The sequence below is a fragment of the Felis catus genome, chromosome A1 (assembly GCF_018350175.1).
Source record: "Felis catus isolate Fca126 chromosome A1, F.catus_Fca126_mat1.0, whole genome shotgun sequence".
Lineage (NCBI taxonomy): Eukaryota > Metazoa > Chordata > Mammalia > Carnivora > Felidae > Felis > Felis catus.
Window position 1 is genome coordinate 177,794,972 of NC_058368.1, and position 21,305 is coordinate 177,816,276.

Sequence of the window (21,305 nt, forward strand, 5' to 3'; positions counted from 1 at the left end):
CAAATCGAAAGGTCTATGAGGATATTGGAAAACCATTTATGTGGGTTCCTGCTTCATTTGCTATGGAAGCTTGAGGAGATAACTTTTACAATTTGGAATGGACACTCATCGTGCAGTTATGCTTCCAGCAATATACATCCAGGTTGGGGGGAAAACAGTTCAAACTGGTAAATAATTGCAGTATCATTGCATCAGTTTAGTTTAAAGAGCTGACAAGCCCTCTCTAAACTCCAAGCACAATTAGTCATTAGGGTCTAGTTTTTCAGCACTGTTAAGCAATTTGTAACCCATTCCTTTTAATAGGGTTAGGCATTACTTAACCGACACAGATGCCTTGAAAACTGAAACCTCGAGTTATAAAGCAGCCACCTTGTTCATTACCTTCAGTGATAGGCAAATCATCTATAAAAACAGCATTTAATGGGCAACCAATGAATAATCAATGGCTCACTTTTCATCTGAGTGTGAAAATGAGAATAATCTAATACAAAGTCCCTCTGGTAAGATGCTGAAATCTCGAGTTCTGCTGCTCTTCAGGGCTGATTTATAAGGTCTTGGAAAGCTGATGTAAACAGATGATCAATGGGACCCATCCTTGCTCATAATAACCCCCAACTGGCCCACTCCCTCTTTTCCAAGTCCATCCCTTCAGGCTATTAGCTCTGTCCGGCTAATTCTTCCCACTACTCCTGCCTGCTGCTTTTACTCCGGCCATCCGTTCAGTCCAGCCGACTCAGAAGTAATTTTATACGCAGCAGAGAGCGGGTAGAATTGATTTTTCACTCAGTGCTCAGTTCCCATCTGAATAATTATCAATTTTACTGCCTCATAAAGGGCAGAGTCAAAATTTCAAATCAATTCAAAAGAGCTTTTGAGACGACAGAAATTGTGCATAAGAATAGAGGTCAAAGTTGTCAGTGACCTAAGGAGGTGATGTCAGATATTACTATACCCAATAGTTGACATCAGAGGCACTCAAGATGATATAACCTAGTGCTAATGCAAATCATATTTATGCTGACTACCAGAGACCAGTCATTAATATTTAAAATGCTATCTGAAAGCCTGCATTCCAAATAAATAGAATGTATTCTGCTGTTAATAAAGATATATCACTACTTAGTCATATGCTATAAAATAAAGGATTACCAAGTATTATTAACACACAGAAATTACTTAAACCAACAAATGCATGGTAATTCTGAGTAAAGACAAACTTGATGGTGTCCTGTACAACCACATCACTTGCTCTGCACAGTCTGATGGTATTTGTCTGGAATCACAGCCTATTGATTTTGGTAAAATTTTCTGCCAACTTAAAAGTTTCTGCCAAAGTTTATGAGACAATATTGTGATCAGGCTCAGTGCTGGCAGGAGGGATTTGGTGGTGGACTTGTCATTTGCCATGGTGGGGTGGGGGGCTGGGTCTGATTCCTGGCCAATTCATGGGTATTTATTTTCTCCACTGGCGGCATGCTCTCAGTCTGTGGTTCTCAACCTTCTCCTTGCAAAACACTGGAGGGCCAGGACACCCCCAACAGTACCACAGGTTACTGCAGATGGGGAGGTGGGGAAGGGGGAAGGAGAGGTACATTCTTGATAGAAAGTATATTTTGAGGGGTACCTCGTGTATATATATATATGTGTGTGTGCGTGTGTGTGTGTGTGTGTGTGTGTGTGTGTGTGTGTATATACATATATATATATATATGTATATATATATATATATATATGTATATATATATGGCTCAGTTGGTTAAGTGTCTGACTCTTGGTTTCGGCTCCGGTCATGATCGCGTGGTGGGTGATTGGAGCCCCACACTGGGCTCTGCACTGATGGTGTGGAGCCTGCTGAGGATTCTCTCTCTCCCCCTCTCTTTCTCCCCCTCCCTTGGTTGCATGTGTACGAGGACACTCTCTCTCTCAAAATAAATAAGTTAATTTAAAAAAATGTGTATCTTGTAATGGCATTCCTGATGAACATGAGATCTTATCCCCACCACTAGGCCCTTGAGAATCAATGGTATAAGTGATAAGGCTTTCGACCCAGACGAACCTTGTTTCAATTCCACTTTCCAGTTGATCTCTCTGCATCTCAATTTGTTCATCTGTAAAATGGGGATGACGATATCTACATTCCAGGGTTGTTGTGGGGGTGTAAATGAGAAGAGTTCTCTGAAAGTCCTCTCCTCGTGTGTCAATCTCTGTCACCACTATATTAATCAAATTATTCAGATAATTTGATTATTCATATAAATTGTTACCTAGTAACTAACCCATCATCTCTGTCCCACGTGACAGAAACTTTTTAAGGAAAGAAATTATGTCTTATGAATCTCAGCGGCTCTTGTACCTTGTACACAGAAAGTCCTCACTACGTGTGCTACCTTCCTCTTCTCTTTACCGTATCACCAACATGTCGTAACAATTCCAGGATCATAACCAAGTATTTACAGGCATACAGCACTTTGTTTAGTTACACAAAATCTTAATTACACACCTCCCCACAAGGAAAATAACAGGTTACTGAGACATCACCAAAAGTAAGTTTATATAACTTAATTTGCATATTAGTAAAAAAATGACAGCCAGGAAGAAAACCTCTTCCATGGCCAGCCCATTCTATGTTCATCATTTCTTCACTCACAGTGACGCTTTCCGTTGGTGGCACGTGCCTTGTTTAACAAGGCTAGTAACCTTGTTAAAGTGTTTACGTTTGCAAACCACAAACTAGTATGATGATAATTTGGCAAAATGAAACAAGTGGAAGCGGTATACAGCATCATTTCCAAAGTCAGTAGAACGGGAGAACATCAGAGTGATGGTATCTCCATAGAAAAATGGCATCATTCTCTTTGAAATATTTCTGGCACGTGTTATTTATTTTTATGCATGCTGTTGCTGTGATTTGCAGAAGTGAGTTTTCAAAAAACACTATTAAACTTGGACCTAACTCATAGTAGCCAGTCAGAAAACACATCTGAAAATAAAGAACTTGTGGCTTTATTCCTTTTACTTAAATGCTCTTGGGAATATGACCTACCTGAACTTTTCTTATCTTAAATAAGAAGAATATCAACTGTAGTATGATGAACCGAAAGTTCTCACCAAGTTGCCTGGCATACAGAGTACTCACAGGCAAACTTTAGAAGACTTAGAGGCTCCAGGAAAGAAAGCAGAGGTTGACTGTTTCTAGTTCTGGCTTTGCTTTTTATTGCTCTCAGGCCTCTGAAAGAGCTATCCTTTTTTTGCATCCTAGCTTCGCTGGGGTAAGATGAAAGACGTAGAGAGATTTCTTGAGGGTGAGCTAGTGTGCTACCCTACCTTGAGGGAAAATACTCCTAGAGAGTAACTGGTAAAGGGTCTTGGCAAGGACCATTTGTTCTAAGAGATATTCAGGGTCTAGGCTTCTGGGAAACTGTTTCTTAAGTCAGGTGACCGACCACCAGTTACCTGCTGTAGGACATCTGGATTTTGCTGCATAAAATGTAAGAGTCTCTGACCGGCCTGGGTGGCCTCTCTGCATCGAAGTGGCTTCTTGCCCTCTTTTGCTATGTGCTTGAAGAGGTAGGTGACGATGTAGTCTAAACTGGTACAGCAGCTGGAGGAGACAACTGTATCTGTACGAACAATAAATGAGAATTCCTTCGCATTACTAAGTGAGTTTTCATCTGATTAATTATAATGCCTCCGATTAAAAAAACCACTTTCTGGTTTCAAAGCACTTTTATCAAATTGTAAAACTCCTTGAGGGCAGGGATTTTACCTTGCTTATCTCTTTGAACCCAGTGTCTACTACAAGACCTGGTATAGAGACTTGTTAGTTAAGTAACTGACTCCTGGATTGAATTGGACAGAATTTTCCATTTGTGACCTCAACGATCGTCTGTTCAACTCAAGTGACTTCGTTAAACGTCTGTTGGTGCAAAGCGCTCTGCTGCAGAGGAAACAGGGTGTGGACTTGGTGCAAAATGCTCTCTTTCAGGGGAAACCTCTACCCTGGTCAAAGAGCTCGTGATTCAGTACATAAGTCACTGCTGCTCAGTGCTAGCCAAAAATGAGCGACACACTGCTGGGCGGATTTTGAGGAAGACATCACATTTGGATGGGGATCAAAAAGACTTTACGAAGGAGACAGAACCTAAGACGGGCTTGGGAAAGTTATTTCAGTTAGATATAAGGAAGGACATTTTTCAGGTAGAGAGATTCACACAATGTGCACAGTGTGGTGGGAAGTTAGGGATTTTGGAGTCAGACAGCTCTGGTTTCAAATCTCATCTTTTCTAATGACTTGCTATGTTGTTACTCTGAAAGAACCAGTTAACCTTTCTCAGCATTTGTAAAATAACTTGCAGAGTTGAATGAGAAGAAAACAACTAGAAAGTCTCAGAATAAAAATAGCTGATATTTACTGACAGTTTACTGTGTTAGTTACACAAATTATTGTGCATCCTCACAATAGCTCTGTGATGGTAACTGTTATTATCTCCATTTACAGGCAAGAATAGTGAGGGATTAAATGACATGTCCAATGCCACACGGCTGGATGACTGTTGGAGCCACTGTCTGAAAATAAACAAGGAGCTAAGGTTCTAGATTTATACTTTTAACCATGAAAATTAATATACATTAAACAAAATCAGGTTTTAAGCAAAAGTACATGTAACCATCAAACACTTTCTTAAAACACAATGGATTCAAAAGATGACAATTACTACCAGTTTGCCCTCGTGTTGAAAAGAGGAGGGTATATTCAGGGAGTAGGACTTTTGGGATGAGTGAAAGAATATATAGGGAGTCATAAGAGAGAAGGCTGACAAAGTAGGTTGGTGTCTTCCTTGAGGGCATCCAATAGTGAGCTGGGACAGTACATTTAATTTGAAAGACAACAGAGGTGTTATTAAAGGCTTCTTTTTTAAAGCAAGCAAGTGACATGATGTAGCAACCATTTATTGACTATCTACTTTGTACATTAGGGTTATTATTCGCTTACTTCTAACAATTACTTTGTATACAGTAGGTGTTATTTGCATTTTTCAGTAAGAAAAATGAATTTTGGAGATAAAGAGCTTATCCAACAAAGTTCATGGTTCTGATTCATAGAATGACACTGCCCAGATTTTTTGGCCAAAGGTAATAATGTACGGACACGATCCTGGGGGAGTTTATGATCAGTAACAGAAGTGACAAGAGGAACAGTTAAAAACATTCAAAAGTGGCAAAAATGGTAAATGCAGATGAGGAAAGCAGACAGGGAGAGTAGGGCTGGGAACCAGCAGATTATAAACTTCCTAAGGCAGTCATTAATTTCTTATTCATTTTATGAATCTCTGAGGTTTTGTGCCTTTCCTAGATTAGAGGTGCAATGTTAGTAGGCAAAGCGAGTCTGAGGAAGGTTTTATAGGTCTTGAGTTGTATTTAGTAATAATACCTAGAACGACAGAACACCACAGTTTACAAACTCTTTCATATAAATTGCTTTGGAGAGAAATGGCATAAGAAATAGAAAGAGGTAGGCTTGGTGGAAAGTTCTGACATACAGATAGATAAATGCATTTAAAACAGAGGATAACAGGGGCGCCTGGGTGGCTCAGTCAGTTAAGTGTCCAACTCTTGATTTTGGCTCAGGTCATGATCTCACAGGTTTATGAGATTTAGTCCTGTGTCAGGCTCTGTGCTGTCAGCATAGAGCCTGCTTGGGATTCTCTCTCTCCCTCTCTTTCTGCCCCTCCCTCCCTGTCTCTTTCTCAAAGTACATTAATAAACTTTAAAAGTAAATAAAAAAATAAAAAAATAAAATAGAGGATAATAGTAGTTGGTGCAGGATCAGTAGGGGTTGAATGAAGGTCTACAAGATGGGAACGGACAATAGTTTAGGGAAACCATAGCGCTATGGAAGCTATATATACAAGCAAATTGTGGCGCTATATTTTCCTCTTAAGAAAGGGGCTCTTTTTCTCCCAAAATCAGGGCATTTGATTGATGGATTAATCATTTATCTCTCCCCACTATCTGGGTTGCTGTGCAGAAAAGGAAGATTAAATTTTATAATTCCAGGAGGTAGTATAATGTAGTGGAAAAGATCTAGGCCTAAGAATCAGGTACAGACTGGTTGAGCTCGGTTGCTTTTCTCTTTTCCTTCACATTTCTACTTTTGAAGTCCCAATCATGAAAGTAAATGGATTAAGTAACTTAATATCTACAAAAGGAAGCGAGCAGGAAATAGATATGGTTTCCCTCACCAGTAAAGAGCAATATGCTATCAATCATACAAAAATTATAAAGACTTCACATAGATTTGGTGACCGCATGCCATGCAGGTTGCATTAAAAGGTTCCAATCTACTGAGTCAGCTATGAAAAAGCCAGGTAAACACTTTAGACATGAAGGTTGGAACATATATCCTTGCAGTAAAAGCAAGAAGAAGAGATTCCATTATGGCTGATTTATGGTTGGGGACTTTGAAATGGATAAATGTTATTTTAGGGTAGATTGAAAGGTGTAGAATCATAAGGATCAAGGGCCGTTTGATCAAAAACAGAATGAATAGCGCTAAGGACTATGTATTATTATTGGTTTTCTTTATTTGCAGCTCAAGCTATCATGTGAGATTCAAATAATGAAACTCTCCTGACATAAAAGGATGGGCAGAAGTCATGAATTTTCATATTTTGTCCTGGTTCTTGGTATTCAGAATTGTTAAATTTTTAAAAATGTTTTATTTATTTTTTTGAGAGAGCACAAGTCGGGGCGTGAGAGAGAGGGGGGCAGAGGATCCGAAGTAGGCTCTGCCCTGACAGCAGCAAGCCTGATGGAGGGCTTGAACTCACAAACCGCAAGATCAGGACCTGAGCCGAAGTCTGACACTTAACCGAATTAGCCACCCAGGAGTCCCAGTATTCAGAATCTTTTAAAAAAAGGATTCATTCGGGGCACCTGAATGGCTCAGCCTGTTGAACATCTGACTTCAGCTCAGGTCATGATCTCATGGTTCATGGGTTCGAGCGCCACATCAGGCTCTGTGCTGACAGCTCAGAGCCTGGAGCCTGCTTCGGATTGTGTCTCCATCTCTCTCTGCCCCTCCCCCGCTTGCTCCCTCTCTCTCTCTCTCTCTCTCAAAAATAAGTAAACATTAAAAAAAAAGACCAAAAAAAAAGGATTTATCTGCAATGTAGACAATTAAAAAAATTTTTTTTTAATGTTTATTTATTTTTGAGAGACAGAGAGAGACAGCATGAGCAGGAGAGGGGCAGAGAGAGAGAGAGAGAGAGAGGGAGGGAGACCCAGAATACAAAGCAGGCTCCAGGCTCTGAGCTGTCAGCACAGAGCCCAACGTGGGGCTTGAACTCATGAGCCCTGAGATCATGACCTGAGCTGAAGTCGGACTGCAATGTAGACAATTTTAGACACAATGTTTAAGTTGAATGGTCACTTTGTTCTCTCTAGCAACTTGTTGTTTGGCATTAAAACCAAATGCTCCTTTTCTCCTGCAACTGGTCTCCAAAGGAAGCACATGCACCATTAATAAGCCTCCTGTTCACTAGGACCCATCATGGAAAACTGTTCTGAAAAGTTAACTGTATAGGAAAGAGTTGCTTGACTGAGTCAGGAGAATAATAATGGGGCTGAGCTAAAATTTGGCTTTGGCTCAAAATTTCTCACCATGGCAGAAGAGAGGAAGGAGGTCTTAGAAAAATTCAGTGTGAAAGGCAATTTCAGAAACGAAAGGCCTGTCTGGGTGGTGCACAGTTTTGGAAATAGGTGGCTCTGGATTTGAATCTGTATTTTCTAGATGTTTAACTTCATGGAGCTTTAATTTGCAACTCTGTAAAATGTGCTCAATACTACCTACTTTGCAAGGTCTTGTGAGAAATTAGTAAAGTGTGTAAAGATTAACATAGTGCTCAACACACAGTAGGCTTCCCCCTTTTCACTTTCCATCTGTCTTCCTGGCGGTTTCAGTCCCTTAAATGCAAAGCCCATCATTTTGTTTGGCAAACTCATAGCTAGCTGTCTTCTACTTTTAGCATGTTTTTGGTGGGAGAAACTAGTGTACAAGGTCTCTAAGTTTCTAAATATTTCCTGAATGTCTTGTTTCCATGTTATATTCATACCACTTAATCTAATTCAAGAATGTGTTCAAAATAACAACATATTCTATTCATAATGAACATTTTATTAATAGTGGCCTTGATGAGGAAAGGTCTGGTGGCTTCCAGTTGGGTCAAATTTTCACTTGCCCTCACAATTTGTTTTTGCCTTTTGTGCTATCTTTTACTTCCTGGAATGACCCTCACTGCTGCCCCAGCTAATCTTCAGAGGCCTTCCCTGATCACTTCTAAAGAAGCCACATTTGATCATTCTCCAGTCATTATCCCATTTTAAGTTTTTGTTTAGCACTTGCAATGATTTGACTTTTTCTTGTGTGTGTGCGTGCGTGTGCGTGTGCGTGTGTGTGTGTGTGTGTGTGGTCATTTATTTATTGTTTATCTTTTCCCTCTAGAGTAAAAGCTTCACATCAGCAGGGACCTTCTCTGTTTTGTTCCCTTTAGTACTGCCAAGTACATAGTATGTGCATAATTGGTACTTACTGAATGAATGACTTGAGTGTCACTATTATTAAGAGCAGCTTTTTTAAGTTCTGCACTTGGTCTCTATATGTAAGAGAATGGTTTCTATATGTAAGAGTGTGGTGGGGGGTGATGGTGGCTGGGTAATAAAAAGATAGAAAATAGGGGCACCTGGGTGGCTCATTTGGTTAAGCATCTGACTCTTGGTTTCAGCTCAGGTCATGATCTCACAGTTTTGTGACTGCGAGCCCTGGGTCAGGCTTCTTCTCTCTCTCCCTCTCCCCTACTCACGCCGTCTCTGTCTCTCTTAAAATAAACTTAAAAAAAATAAAAAGAAAATATAGTCACTTTTCTCATTCACCTTTCTCTTTCCCCACATTACAGCTTGCCCGAAACTAAAAATGCTGATGAATGAGGATAACCAAAAATTGTTAATATCATGTTAAGCATATTAGGTGAGTTACTACCCTATCACTGATTCAATTTTTTTTTTTTTGTGCTTCCGTCTCAGTTTTTCCAGAGGCTAAAGTAGAACTGAAGCCTGCTTGTAACCCAAACGATAACTATAAATGCCTCTTTGCAGATCTATTATTGTTGGAAAAAGAGAAACCCAAGTGGGTACTTTTGATAGTCCTTTTTCTTGAAGATTAGATAGATCTAGGGCAGGGTGGTGAGGCGAAGAGGAATGGGTTTTCGAGTCAGAAAGACTCCTAGATCAGGCACTTATTGGTTGTGTGACCTTCTGCAAGTTGTTTGACCTCTCTGAGCCACAGCTTACTCATCTGTATAATGAAATATAATGAAAATAACATTACTCAATTAACTTAATAAATATTTACTGAGCACTTACTATATGCTAGGCACTGGGAATAAAGTGTTGCCTCAAGACACCGTTTCTGTCCTTCAGAAAACTGCAATCAGGTAGGAAATAAGGACACACAGAGTATGTAACCCAGTTTTGGTAGGCACAGTGGTTCTGAGAATGACAAGGCTGAAGTACCCACCTGAAAACACCTATGACAGCATCAGGCACAGAGTACACGTCCATAAACATACACTTAATAAGTGGTAGCACCAGGACTTACATCCAAGCTCAGTACTCCCTCCCTAATGCCACTTCATCAAGACTCCCTTGAGAGCCTTGTTGAAATGCAGATTCCAGGCCTCAGACCACACTTTGAGAGCAATATAGCCGCCTGCAACTAATTTAAAATCTTCAAGTATTACTATGATGTGAGTTAAAAGAATGTCAAGCCAAACTGTAATAAGAAAAGACAAGGCTTCAGTTTCTGTCCTTGAAGGATTAACTGCTATGAGAATTTTTCCTTCTGCCATAAACAACTAGAAAACAGGACAAAAATATGAAACAACATTTTTCAATTATTGCACAACAAGCAGTACGGGGCTATTAAACCAGAGAGGAGGGAAACAAATGATGTGATTGCTCAAGCTTATTGCCCCAAGTAGTTTCCAGGCTACAGACCAGGAAGGGGGAACCCAAATGGAGCTAAGCAGTCTCACTGAGTTGAAGAGAAACAGTTTGAATTTGGGGAGACTGAGGCAGCTAGAACTCATGGGACAGAGTTTCAGGGAGTGGGAGCTATACAAAGAGACAGTTCTGGAGATCTGTAAAGGAGTCCTTCCCATCCAGTCTCCGAATAATAACAGAGATATATAACACATGTGTAGTTCCAGAAGGAATGGAGATAGAGGGAAAGAGGTAGACTGTGATTATTTGAAGGCAAACTGTGCTGATATTATTTGAAGGTGTAGATTATAAACCCTAGAGTACCACTAAAAATAAAAAAGTCTGGCTAATAAACTCATAGGGGATATAAAATGGATTCATAAGAAAGATGTAATTAATCCTAACCAAAAGAAGGCAGGAAAAAAAGAAAAAAGAAACAAAGTTCAGACAAAATAAAAAGAAAACAAGTAGCAATATTATAGATTTAAACTCAAATACACTGGTACTTACATTAAATATAAATGGTTGAAACACTAATTAGAAGGCAGAGACAGTGAGATTTGATATAAAAATATGACCCACCTATAAGCTGTGTGTTTGGCAAATACGTTCATGTGCTAATTCCCAGAACCTGTGAATGTGTTAGATTATACAGCAAAGAATAAATAAGACTGCAGGTGGACTAAGATTGCTAATTAGTTGAGTGAAACATAGGGAGATTATTTTGGATTATCTGGGTAGGCCCAATGTAATCCCAAAGGTCCTTAAAAGTAAAAGAGAGAAGCAGGAGAGGTCAGACTTAGAGGGAGATGTATCTATAGAAGAATGGTTACAGATGCAATCTTGCTGGTGTTGAAGATGAAGGGGGGCCATAAGCCAAGGAATTTAGGTGGTCTCTAGAAACTGGAACAGGCAAGGAAATGGATTTGGTCCTAGAAAGGAACACAGCTCTGCTGACACTTTCATTTTATAGCCCAGTGAGACCCATGTCACATTTATGATCTAAAGAACCATAAGATAATAAATGTACATTAGTTTAAGCCACCAAGCTTGTACAAATTTGCTATAATAGCAATAGAAAATACCTGCTGTCTACAAGAAACCAACTATAAATATAAAGACACAGAAAGATTAAAAGGGAAATGATAGAAAAAGAGGCAACCTAATCAAAAGAAAGCTGGAGAGGCTAGTAATATCAGACAAAGTAGATTTCAGAAGAAAGAGTATTAAAAAAAAAAAGAAAGAGTATTGCAAGAGATAAAGAAGGTCATTTCATAATGATAAAGGGGAAAATTGACCAAAGGAACATAACAATCCTAAATATTTATTTATTAAAAAAAAATTTTTTTTTTCAACGTTTATTTATTTTTGGGACAGAGACACACAGAGCATGAACAGGGGAGGGGCAAAGAGAGAGGGAGACACAGAATCGGAAACAGGCTCCAGGCTCTGAGCCATCAGCCCAGAGCCCGAGGCGGGGCTCGAACTCACCGACTGCGAGATCGTGACCTGGCTGAAGTCGGACGCTTAACCGACTGCGCCACCCAGGCGCCCCAACAATCCTAAATATTTATGTATCTAGTAACAAAGCTTTGAAATACTTTATATAAAAACTGATAGAACTGAAAGGAGAAATGGAAAAATCTATATAGTCAGACTTCAGCACTTCTCTCTTGGTGGTTCATAGAATAAGTAGAAAACAAACAACCGGTAATAACATAGAAAATCTGAACAATTAGACCACCATAGAACATTCTTCCCAACAACAGTGGAATGCACAGTCATTTCAAGTGCCCATGGCACATTCATCGTATTTTGAACATAAAAAGGATGCAATAAATATAAAGATTATAAAAATTACTGAGTATTTCCTATGACCACAATGGAATTAAACTAGAATCAGTAACAGATATCAGGAACACCTGTGAATATACAGAAATTAAAAACCCTGTGCCTCTAAGTAACAATCCACTGATAAAAGAAGAATTCAGCAGGACAATTAGAAAATATTTTTGAACTGAATAGAAAAAAAATCTCAAAATATATAAAATTTTTGTGAGGAATAGCTATAGCAGTGCTTAGATGAAAGCATTAAATGTGTATATTAGCAAAGAGGAAAGGTCTAAAATCAGTTATCTAAGTATCTACTTGACAAAATTAAGAAAAGAAAAAGCAAAGTAAACTAAAGGAAGGGAAGGGAATAATAAAGGCCATATATGAAATTAATGAAATAAAAGATGGAAAAATAAAAGAGAATTCAATGAAAACTGAAAGCTGGTTCTGTGCAATAAAACTGATCAATCTAGAGCCAGAATGAGAAAAAAAAGAGAGAGAAGACACAAATTGCCAATTTCAGGGATGGGAGAGGGGAATCACTACAGACCTTGCTCAAATCATATTGTATAACAATGGGATATTATGAACAATTTTATGTCAATGTCAGATGAACTTCAGATGAAATGGAGAAATTCTTTTGAAGATACAAACTACCAAATGCTATGCCAGATCTAATAAATAAGTGGAATAGTCCTGTATCCATGAAAAAATTTAATCTGTAGTTAAAAAAACTTACTAACAACAATAAAAAATCTAGGCTTAAAGGCCTCACTAAGGAGATCTAATAACCATTTAAGTAAGAACTAGTAACAATTCTCCACAAACTTTTTAAGAAAATAGGAGAGGTGGAAACAATCCTCGAGTCATTTTATGATGGCATTAGACTGACACTAAAACAAGGCAAAGATACAGAAGAACAAAGAGTACAAGATATGGAAGAAGAACTATAGAAAAACTACTGAGAACACATCAATATCTGTCACGAACATAGATGTAAAAAATCTGTATCAAAATTTTAGAAAGTCGATTTCAATAGCATATAAGAAGGATGTGTTACAACCTAGTGTGGAATGCAAGGTTGGTTTTACATTCAAATACCCATCAATGTGATGATTAACATTATGTAATGTATTAAAAAAGCAAAGCCATATAATCATCTCAGTAGATGTAGATAAATAATTTGATAAAATTCAATATTCATTCATGATAATACTCTCAGAAAACCACAAATAAGGGAATTTTTTCAACAAGATAAAAGAGCATCTATATAAAAACCTATGGCTAACATTAGACTGAATGGTGAAAGAATGAATGGAGACATTTCCTTGGAGACAAGGAAAAAAATGTTTGCTATCATTACTTCTACTCAACATTGTATTGTGGACCCTAGCCAGTGTGATAAGGCAAGGAAAAAAAAGCCATACAGACTGGAAAGGAAGAGATGAAACTGTCTTTATTTGTAGGTACATCTATGCAGAAAATCTTAAGACATCTACAAAAACTACCAGAATTAATAGGTGGGTTTAGTAAGGTTGAAGGATATATGGTGAACATACAAAAAAAATCAACTGCAATTCTGCACAGTAGCCAAAAACAATGGGTAATTAAAATTCAATACCATGTACAATAGCATAAAAATATAAAATACGTAGTTATAACAAAATAAGTACAAGAGTCATACATTTAAAGCTACAAAAATGCTGTTGAGAAAAATTAAGGAAGACCTAAATAAATGGACAGATATGCCATTTTCAGGAATTGAAAGTTCAATATTGCTAATATGTTAACTGCCCCCAAATTGGGCTAGAGATTCAACGCAATCCCCACGAAAATTCCTCTACTCATTTATTTTTTCTAACGAGAAACTGACAAATTGACACTAAGGTGTATATAAAAAGACAAAGGACCCAGAATAGTCAAGACCACTTTAAAAGAGAAAAACAGAGGCACCTGGGTGGCTCAGTCAGTTAAGTGTCTGACTCTTTATTTCAGTTTAGGTCATGATCTCACAATTTGTGGGATTTAGTCCCATGTCAGGCTCTGCACTGACAGCCGAGTGCCTACTTGTGATTTTCTCTTTGGCTCTCTCTCTCCCGTGCTCGCTCGCTCTCGCTCTCGCTCTCTCTCTCTCTCTCTCTCTCTCTCAATATAAATAAAGATTAAAAAAAAATAGAGAAAAACAAAATTAGAGGGCTATACTCTCTGATTTCAAGATGTACCAGAAAGGACAGAAGTTAAGAATCAGAACAGTATAGAATTGGCACAAAGTAATTCAATAAGGAAAGAACATTCTTCAACAAAAGGTGCTAGAACAATTGAATAACTGTATGCTAAAAAACAGCTTTTGTCTCATACATAATATTATATACAAAAAGTTTAGTTGAAATGGTTCACAGACCCAAACATAAGATCAAAAACTATAAAACTTCTGAAGAAAACATAAAAACCACCTGTCTGGCCTTGGGTTAAGCAAAGATTTCTTAGGATAGGACCCAAAAGACATGAACCATAAGAGAAAAAATAAGTAAATTGGACTGCCTCAAGATTAAAAAAACTTTGCTCTTATAAGATGAGACTGTTAGAAAATAAAAATACAAGCCAAGCCTGAAAAAATATTTTCAAAACACATATCTGATAAAGGATCTGCATCCAGAATATTTAATAAATGTTTACAAGATAAATAACCCAGTTTAAAAAAATGGGTAAAGGATTCAAACAAATACTTCACTAAGAAGATACGTGAATGGCCCATAAGCATGAAAAGATGTTCAAATCACTATTCAGCAGTGAAAGAAATATTAAAAACATCATGAGATTCCTCTTAACTCCCACTAGGATGGCTAAGATTAAAAAGACTGACAATACCAAGTGTTAGGGAGGTTACTGGGAAACTGGAACCCTCAAACGTTGCTGGGAGAGCAGAATGGTACAGTCATTTTGGGAAACAGTGTCACAATTTTTTTATAATGTTAAAAATACACTTAGCATACAACTCAAAAATCCCACTCCTAGCTATTTCCCCAAGAGAAATACTACCTGTCCACAGAAAGACTTGTACATTCACAGTAGCATTGTACAAAACAACCAAGTAATGGAAACAACTCAAAAGTCCATCAGCTGGTGAATATATAAATAGATAAGTTGTAGTATTCCACACAATGGAATAATACTCAGCAACAGAAAGGAATAAACTGACTTTCAAAACAGCATGGAAGAATCTCAAAGGCGTTATGCTAAACGAAAGAGAAAGGTATATACATCACAGGATTCCACTTAGATGAAATTCTGGAAAAGGTAAACTATAGTGAAAGAAAGTAGACAGTGGTCCCTTGGGGCTGGGGTGAGGGGGAAGGGACTGATTAGAAGGGGGCACTAGAGCGCTTTCTGTGGTGAAGAAAATGTTCCATATCTCAGTTGTGATGGTTCATGACTGTGTATATATATTTGTTATAGTCACTGAACAACTAACTGTTCACTTAAAATCAATGTGTATAAATTATACCTTTAAGCGTATTAAAAATTAAGCTGTACATCAAAATACAAAAAGGCATTTTCTCACTTGCAAGCAATAATTATGGAATAATCTCTTAGTTTGGGTACATAATTTTTTCCTATCTGTAGGATGATCATCTTAGTAAGCACATACATTAAGAGACCACAATCAAGTTTTTCCTCTGGAAATCATGTTCTCCACAATACTTACCAAGAGTAGTGAGTCCCTCGGAGATAGATGTGAGAACATACAGCAGTACAGGAGGCTCTAAGTTGGTGATGAAGCTCATGTGGTCCTGGGTGAGACACTCCAGGAGTGGATAATAAGACTGGCTCAGTTTCCGATATTGCTAAAACACAGAGATACCAAGTGTCAAGCCACTGGGAAGCAAAAGACATGTTAAGGTCTAGTGGAAACTGCCATTTATAATATTAGAAAATATAAACCTACCTAAATATAAATATATAAAATAAATACATGGAACAAATGACAAACACATGATTCTCAATTTGGTATTTAAGGGGGTTCTAATAGGAATCTCTTGATCTCTAGAAATCCTAATTTGAAGACACAGCACAGAAAGTATCCTCAATTTTACCTTACATGGATAACACTTAAATGCAAATAAAATTCTGTAGTATGGAATTTAGAAGACTGAATTCTTCCTCAAAAAAAAAAAAAGTTAGAGAGGGAGGGAGCCAAACCATTAGATATCTTAAAAATTGAGAATAAACTGAGGGTTGATGGGGGGTGGGAGGGAGGGGAAAGTGGGTGATGGGCACTGAGGAGGGCACCCGTTGGGATGAACACTAGGTGTTGTATGGAAACTAATTTAACAATAAATTTTATATTAAAAAAAACAACTAAAAATAGAGTTACCCTACGATCCAGCAATTGCACTATACGGTATTTACCCAAAGGATACAAAGATACAGATTGGAAGGGGTACATGTACTTCAATGTTTATAGAAGCATTATCAACAATAGCAAAACTATGGAGAGAGCCCAAATGTCCACTGACTGATGAATGGATAAAGATGTGGTATGTAGACACACACACACACACTGGAATATTATTCAGTCATCAAAAAGAATAAGAGCTTGCCAACTGCAACGGCGTAGATGGAGCTAGAATGTATCATGCTAAGTGAAATAAGTCCATCAGAGAAAGACAAATACCATAGGATTTCACTCATATGTGGAATTTAAGAAACAAAGCAGATAAATCTATGGGAAGTGGAGGAAAAAGACAAGGGAGGGAAACAAACCACAAGAGAGAAAAAACTGAGGGTTGATGGAGGGAGGTGGGTGGGGGGGATGGGTTAAATGGGTGATGGGTATTAAGGAGGGCACTTGTAGTGATGAGCACTGGCTGTTGTATGTAAGTGATGAATCACTGAATTCTACTCCTGAAACCAATACTGCACTTCATGTTAACTGAAATTTAAATTGAAAAAAAAAAAAGACAATTATTTTCTGGATGGAGATATTGTAACTCTGAACAGTTATTACTAGTGGTAAGGCAGCCCTTTTTTTTTTTTTTTTTAACACAAAGCTTTTGCTGTTATAATAGGATTTGGCATCATGGTCTGTTGTACTTACAGAGTGCCTGACCACCTAATTAAATCATAATTTGGTCAATGGCTTAATATTTGCTATATACTACGAGCAAAAGGTAAGTGTATGAGAAAGATCCCTGGAAAACTTCAAATGAAACTCAAGCCAATACCAAAGAAGCACAACACTCATAAGAGAAATAAACCAGAGCAGTATTTATTAACGTGAGATTAAGGCCACCTCCATGAGATCACATGGGGTGCTTGCTAAAAATGCAGTTTCCTGATCCCCACTCCAGACTCACTAAATGAAAAGCTCTGGAATGAGGTCCTAAAACATGCATTTTACATACATAAAGGGAATCCTATGCATCCTCAATTTTGAGAATTAGTGAATTAGAGATTTGATTGCCTGTTAGAAAAAAGATGAGAGAAATTCCTGGAGCTACAATCAGTTTTTTTGGTGGACCTCAACTATAGTGAAGTGTCTTCTCAGTGAGGTGTCTGTTAACGCATGGTTGATCTGAGTCAAATTTCTAGTCTGTAATTTCTGTCACACAGGCAGCCTTCAATGAGCATTCTGTTCTACTACTGAGGCTTAACCACTTTAGCTGGAGATGTGGTTCCATAAAGGCTTAGAACGGTGGAAGAAGGTGCCACTAGTCCATTCTTGTTCAGGATGACTCAGGCTGACCAAAGGCCCCCTAGATCTTAGCAGATGGTAAAGCCTGAACTACACCTGAGCATGAATTTGGCTGTTATTGAAGTAATTACTGCAGCCACATTGGGCATATATTAGCTTTTGTGCAGAGGTGTTTAAAAAAAAAAGTGTGATAACGACACAGCTCAGTGGAGGAGCCTGGAAATTTAAATTTCCAACAAGCACCCTAGGTGATTCTGATGGGCCTCAAAGTTTGAAAACCACTGACATAGATCATAGAAACTAGACGGTAGAGTTGAAAAGGGACCTGGAGATCACTTTGTTTAATTTACTCATTTTAAAGGTGAGGAAATTAAAGCCTGGAGAAATAGAGAAGGTGATTTATTCAAGGTAAATGACTAGTGAGTGGCAGAGTTGAGACTATGCACCCGCACGCTCAACTTTGATTTCAGCACTCCTTCCGCCACACCAGAATTTTCATGCAAAGGAAAGCCAAACAGTAGGGGAAGTAGAGGGCATAGGAGGAGGAAGGAAGAAGGAAGGAGAAGATCCTGCAGCCGATCCTACATTTCTGCTCCAAGAGACAGACCTGTTTTGAATTATGAGTATAGTTGTAAGCAATCAGTTGAAATTGCTGATGACATTTTCTCTAGATGCAGAACCTGGAGCACTCTGGAGGACCGATCCATCAGACGGTGGTAGCTGCAGTTTTCAAAACTGCACATTTAATTATAGAAACACAGCCACTATAGTTGTTCAAATTCTGCGAGTTAAATCAAGATGCTGTCCTAAAACATAACAATGTTCTGGTGCTATTCTAACTCCCTGGGCTTCACTGTAACCATTCCAAGCCTGTGGTGGTGTTACTTCACATTTCACACAAAGACTCCCGTGATGCACGATTGCTTACTAGCAAGTCACTGTGGGACACTGACAGCAGCATTTTGACAAAGGCCTGGAGTACATTGTCAAAATGGTTGTCCCCATACAACTTGAAGACGCCAAAGCTGACATAATTTCCACACAAGGCAGATTTCAGAGCTGAATAGCAGATGGAGATGCCCTTGAGTTTCATTGGATAAATCTGATCTTTTGAGAGGCTCCCAAGGGACAGGATCTGATTACCTGTTTTAGGGTAAAAGCAGACAGAGAAAGTGATATAAGTAGATGTAATTCAAGGCACATTATTTAACATTTTCACTTCACCGCTAATGTTCACCTCCTCCTAGCATTGTTCCAAAAATTACACCATCCGTGTAACGAAAAATGCAAATATTTAAGGCAGTTTACCTGGGAAGCACAAACGGCCCAAGGAAAACCAATCAAGCGTACTGGCAAAGTTTTATGTTTTTATCTAGGTGGTGATTATACGAATATGCAGGTAGATATGGAAAAATTCATTGAGTTGCACTCTTAAGATTAGTTCACTTTACATATTTTAATATATGTGTTATCTCCTCTTCAACAAGACATTAGAAACGTAGGAGTAAACAACCAACTAAGTCAAGAGAAAAAGCCTAGGCTGAGATATAAGTTACGCTAAATTCTGGGATGAAGTTCCAGCAGTTTTACATGAATTTGATCTTGAGTTACTTCACTTTTAGGAGCCTCGCAGGTTTGGTATATGAATTAAATGAAATAAGACGCACAAGAAATCCTCGGCACAGTGCATAACAAATGTTACTTCCTTTTTCCTTCCGTCATTTTTCAGAAGATCTCAAGAGATGATTTTTAAAACTGTACTTAAATTCTATGTTGTCCATCAACAGATAAAGAAATGTTTATATAATCACCTTAAAAATTTTAATACTGGTTAGCATTTATAACCAACAATTCGTTTCTGAAATGTGTGCTAGTAAGGCATGTTTTTAGGCAATACCAAGAATGCCTTTTAAAAAACTATAAAGTCCTACATGTTTCTTAGCTCTGTGTTTTCCTATTTAAGTGAGTACTGCTAAAATTGAAACTAAACTCAACTTACAAAATGTAGAGGTGCATTGTTGTGGCTTTGTACTGTGCCAATTTGGCTACACAAGAACTAACTTTCCCAGAATGCATTTCCCTTTATGGTTGTGGGCTAGAATTGGGCAAGAGAGAAATTTGTGTGAGATTTGTAAGGTGGAAGTGAAGTAGCAGCCACGCTTTTGTGAAGGTCACTGTGACCAGAGTGAGAAAAAACAGTAGAAATGCCGCTGGGTTTCAGTTTGTCCGTGTTCTTTCCTCCTCTGTGTCTAGAACCACCAGTCCTGCTGACGAATGACTCCAAGCCCATCACCAACTACTCTGCAGCAGACTTCCAGGCTGGCAGCTATGCAAAGGCAGCCGCTTTCCATTGACTTCTACCCTACACCAGTTCCCTCTGACCCCACATCCTTTCATGGTTCCATTCTAGCAGCTGGAAGAGACACTTCCAGCTGCTAGAATTCCCTGCAAGCTCCAACTTGTCCACCCAGGCCATTGTTTCAGGAGGGCTGATTAGTGGTTTTTCTTCTGAATTTTCAATTCCCCCCTTTGACCTATTTTCCCATCTTTGCCCAAGACTGTACAAAGTCTGATTCATAAAACAAGTTCCCTGTTCTGTCAGTGTCATAGTGCTTGTTTTTCCCTGTTTGAATCCTGACTGATATGTATATTACAGTAACCACGTGTGTACTGTAAGAGGGGTGAGACAGACCCTGGAATTTACTCCACACCAAATCCCGTACCCTCTCTCATGACCTCATCCTAATTTAGAGAGTAAGTTCCATAAAGATTCAACTTAATATGACAGCATTTACTTAACAGCTATTATGTGTGAGGTGCTGGGATAAACAAAGGAAATAAAATCTCTATTCTGAAGAAGTTCAGTCTGGTGGGAGAAATAGATTTATAAATCAATGATTTCATACAATGTGACAAACACAGAGAGATTGGGTTAAAATGTTAGGGGAACAGAAGAAGAGACTGACTCTGCTTGGCCAGGAGGTCAGTGGGGAAAGGCTTCACAGAACAGGCTATTTCTCAAGGATCAAGCCCGGTTTTCCAGGAAGACTTGGAGGGGGAAGAGTGTGTGCTAGGTAGATTATGCGCACAGGTATGGAGGTCCACAAAAGCAGGATGCTGCAGGAGAAGACAGTTCTCAACCACTGCCTTTTTACCTTTGCCTCAAATTCAGTATAAACCAAGGTAGACATTCCCCTGTCCTCTCTGTCCTCAGAAAAGGAAAGCACTGCTTTCCCCATAATCTGGGGGTTATGTGTGGACTACACATTTTGGGTTTCTTGGAAAGGCCCAGGTCAACGGGAGAAAACTGGATCATCTTTTGGGGTCTTTTTATGCTCATGTCCTTATGGGAGAAGTAAAGGTCTTATATTCTACAGCAAAGATGGAATGGGCAGACCAAGAACGGTGATGGTACAAAAATTTTGATTTAAAGATTGGATAACCTATCATCAAGAAGGATTACTTATTTAGAATCACAACTTTCATCTCTGTGTTGAAGTTGCAACCTAAAATACATGTCTTTTGGCCTGTGTCAGACACATCTGTGTTAATTTATTTTAATTAAACAAGTTAATTAGTGTAGCCTTGTGACCTTTGAAAAGGAGAACGAGTAATACTTTTGAAATAGAAAGTTGTACCTCACTGTGCTCAGGTACCTCAGCATTCCGTGGTGGCTATGAAAGACTCTGGAAGAGAAGGCTTGGCCAAGTCATTTACTCACTCCGACTCAGCTTTATTC

General features: G+C 38.5%; 1 protein-coding gene across 9 annotated transcripts in view; it reads right to left on the reverse strand.

Moving 5' to 3' along the window:
* The window catches only part of RANBP17 (RAN binding protein 17), a 334,560-nt gene that overhangs the window by 26,347 nt on the left and 286,908 nt on the right, over positions 1-21,305 (reverse strand). For 8 of the 9 annotated variants that reach the window (XM_045035636.1, XM_045035616.1, XM_045035623.1 and 5 more), the window contains 3 exons: positions 18,495-18,709; positions 15,578-15,716; positions 3,454-3,620 (listed from right to left, as the gene is read on the reverse strand). In XM_045035636.1, coding sequence (XP_044891571.1) covers positions 3,454-3,620; positions 15,578-15,716; positions 18,495-18,709 — 521 coding nt within the window. Of the gene's footprint in view, positions 1-3,453; positions 3,621-15,577; positions 15,717-18,494; positions 18,710-21,305 lie in introns of those variants that run through there. The other variant, XM_045035642.1, reaches the window with a different exon arrangement.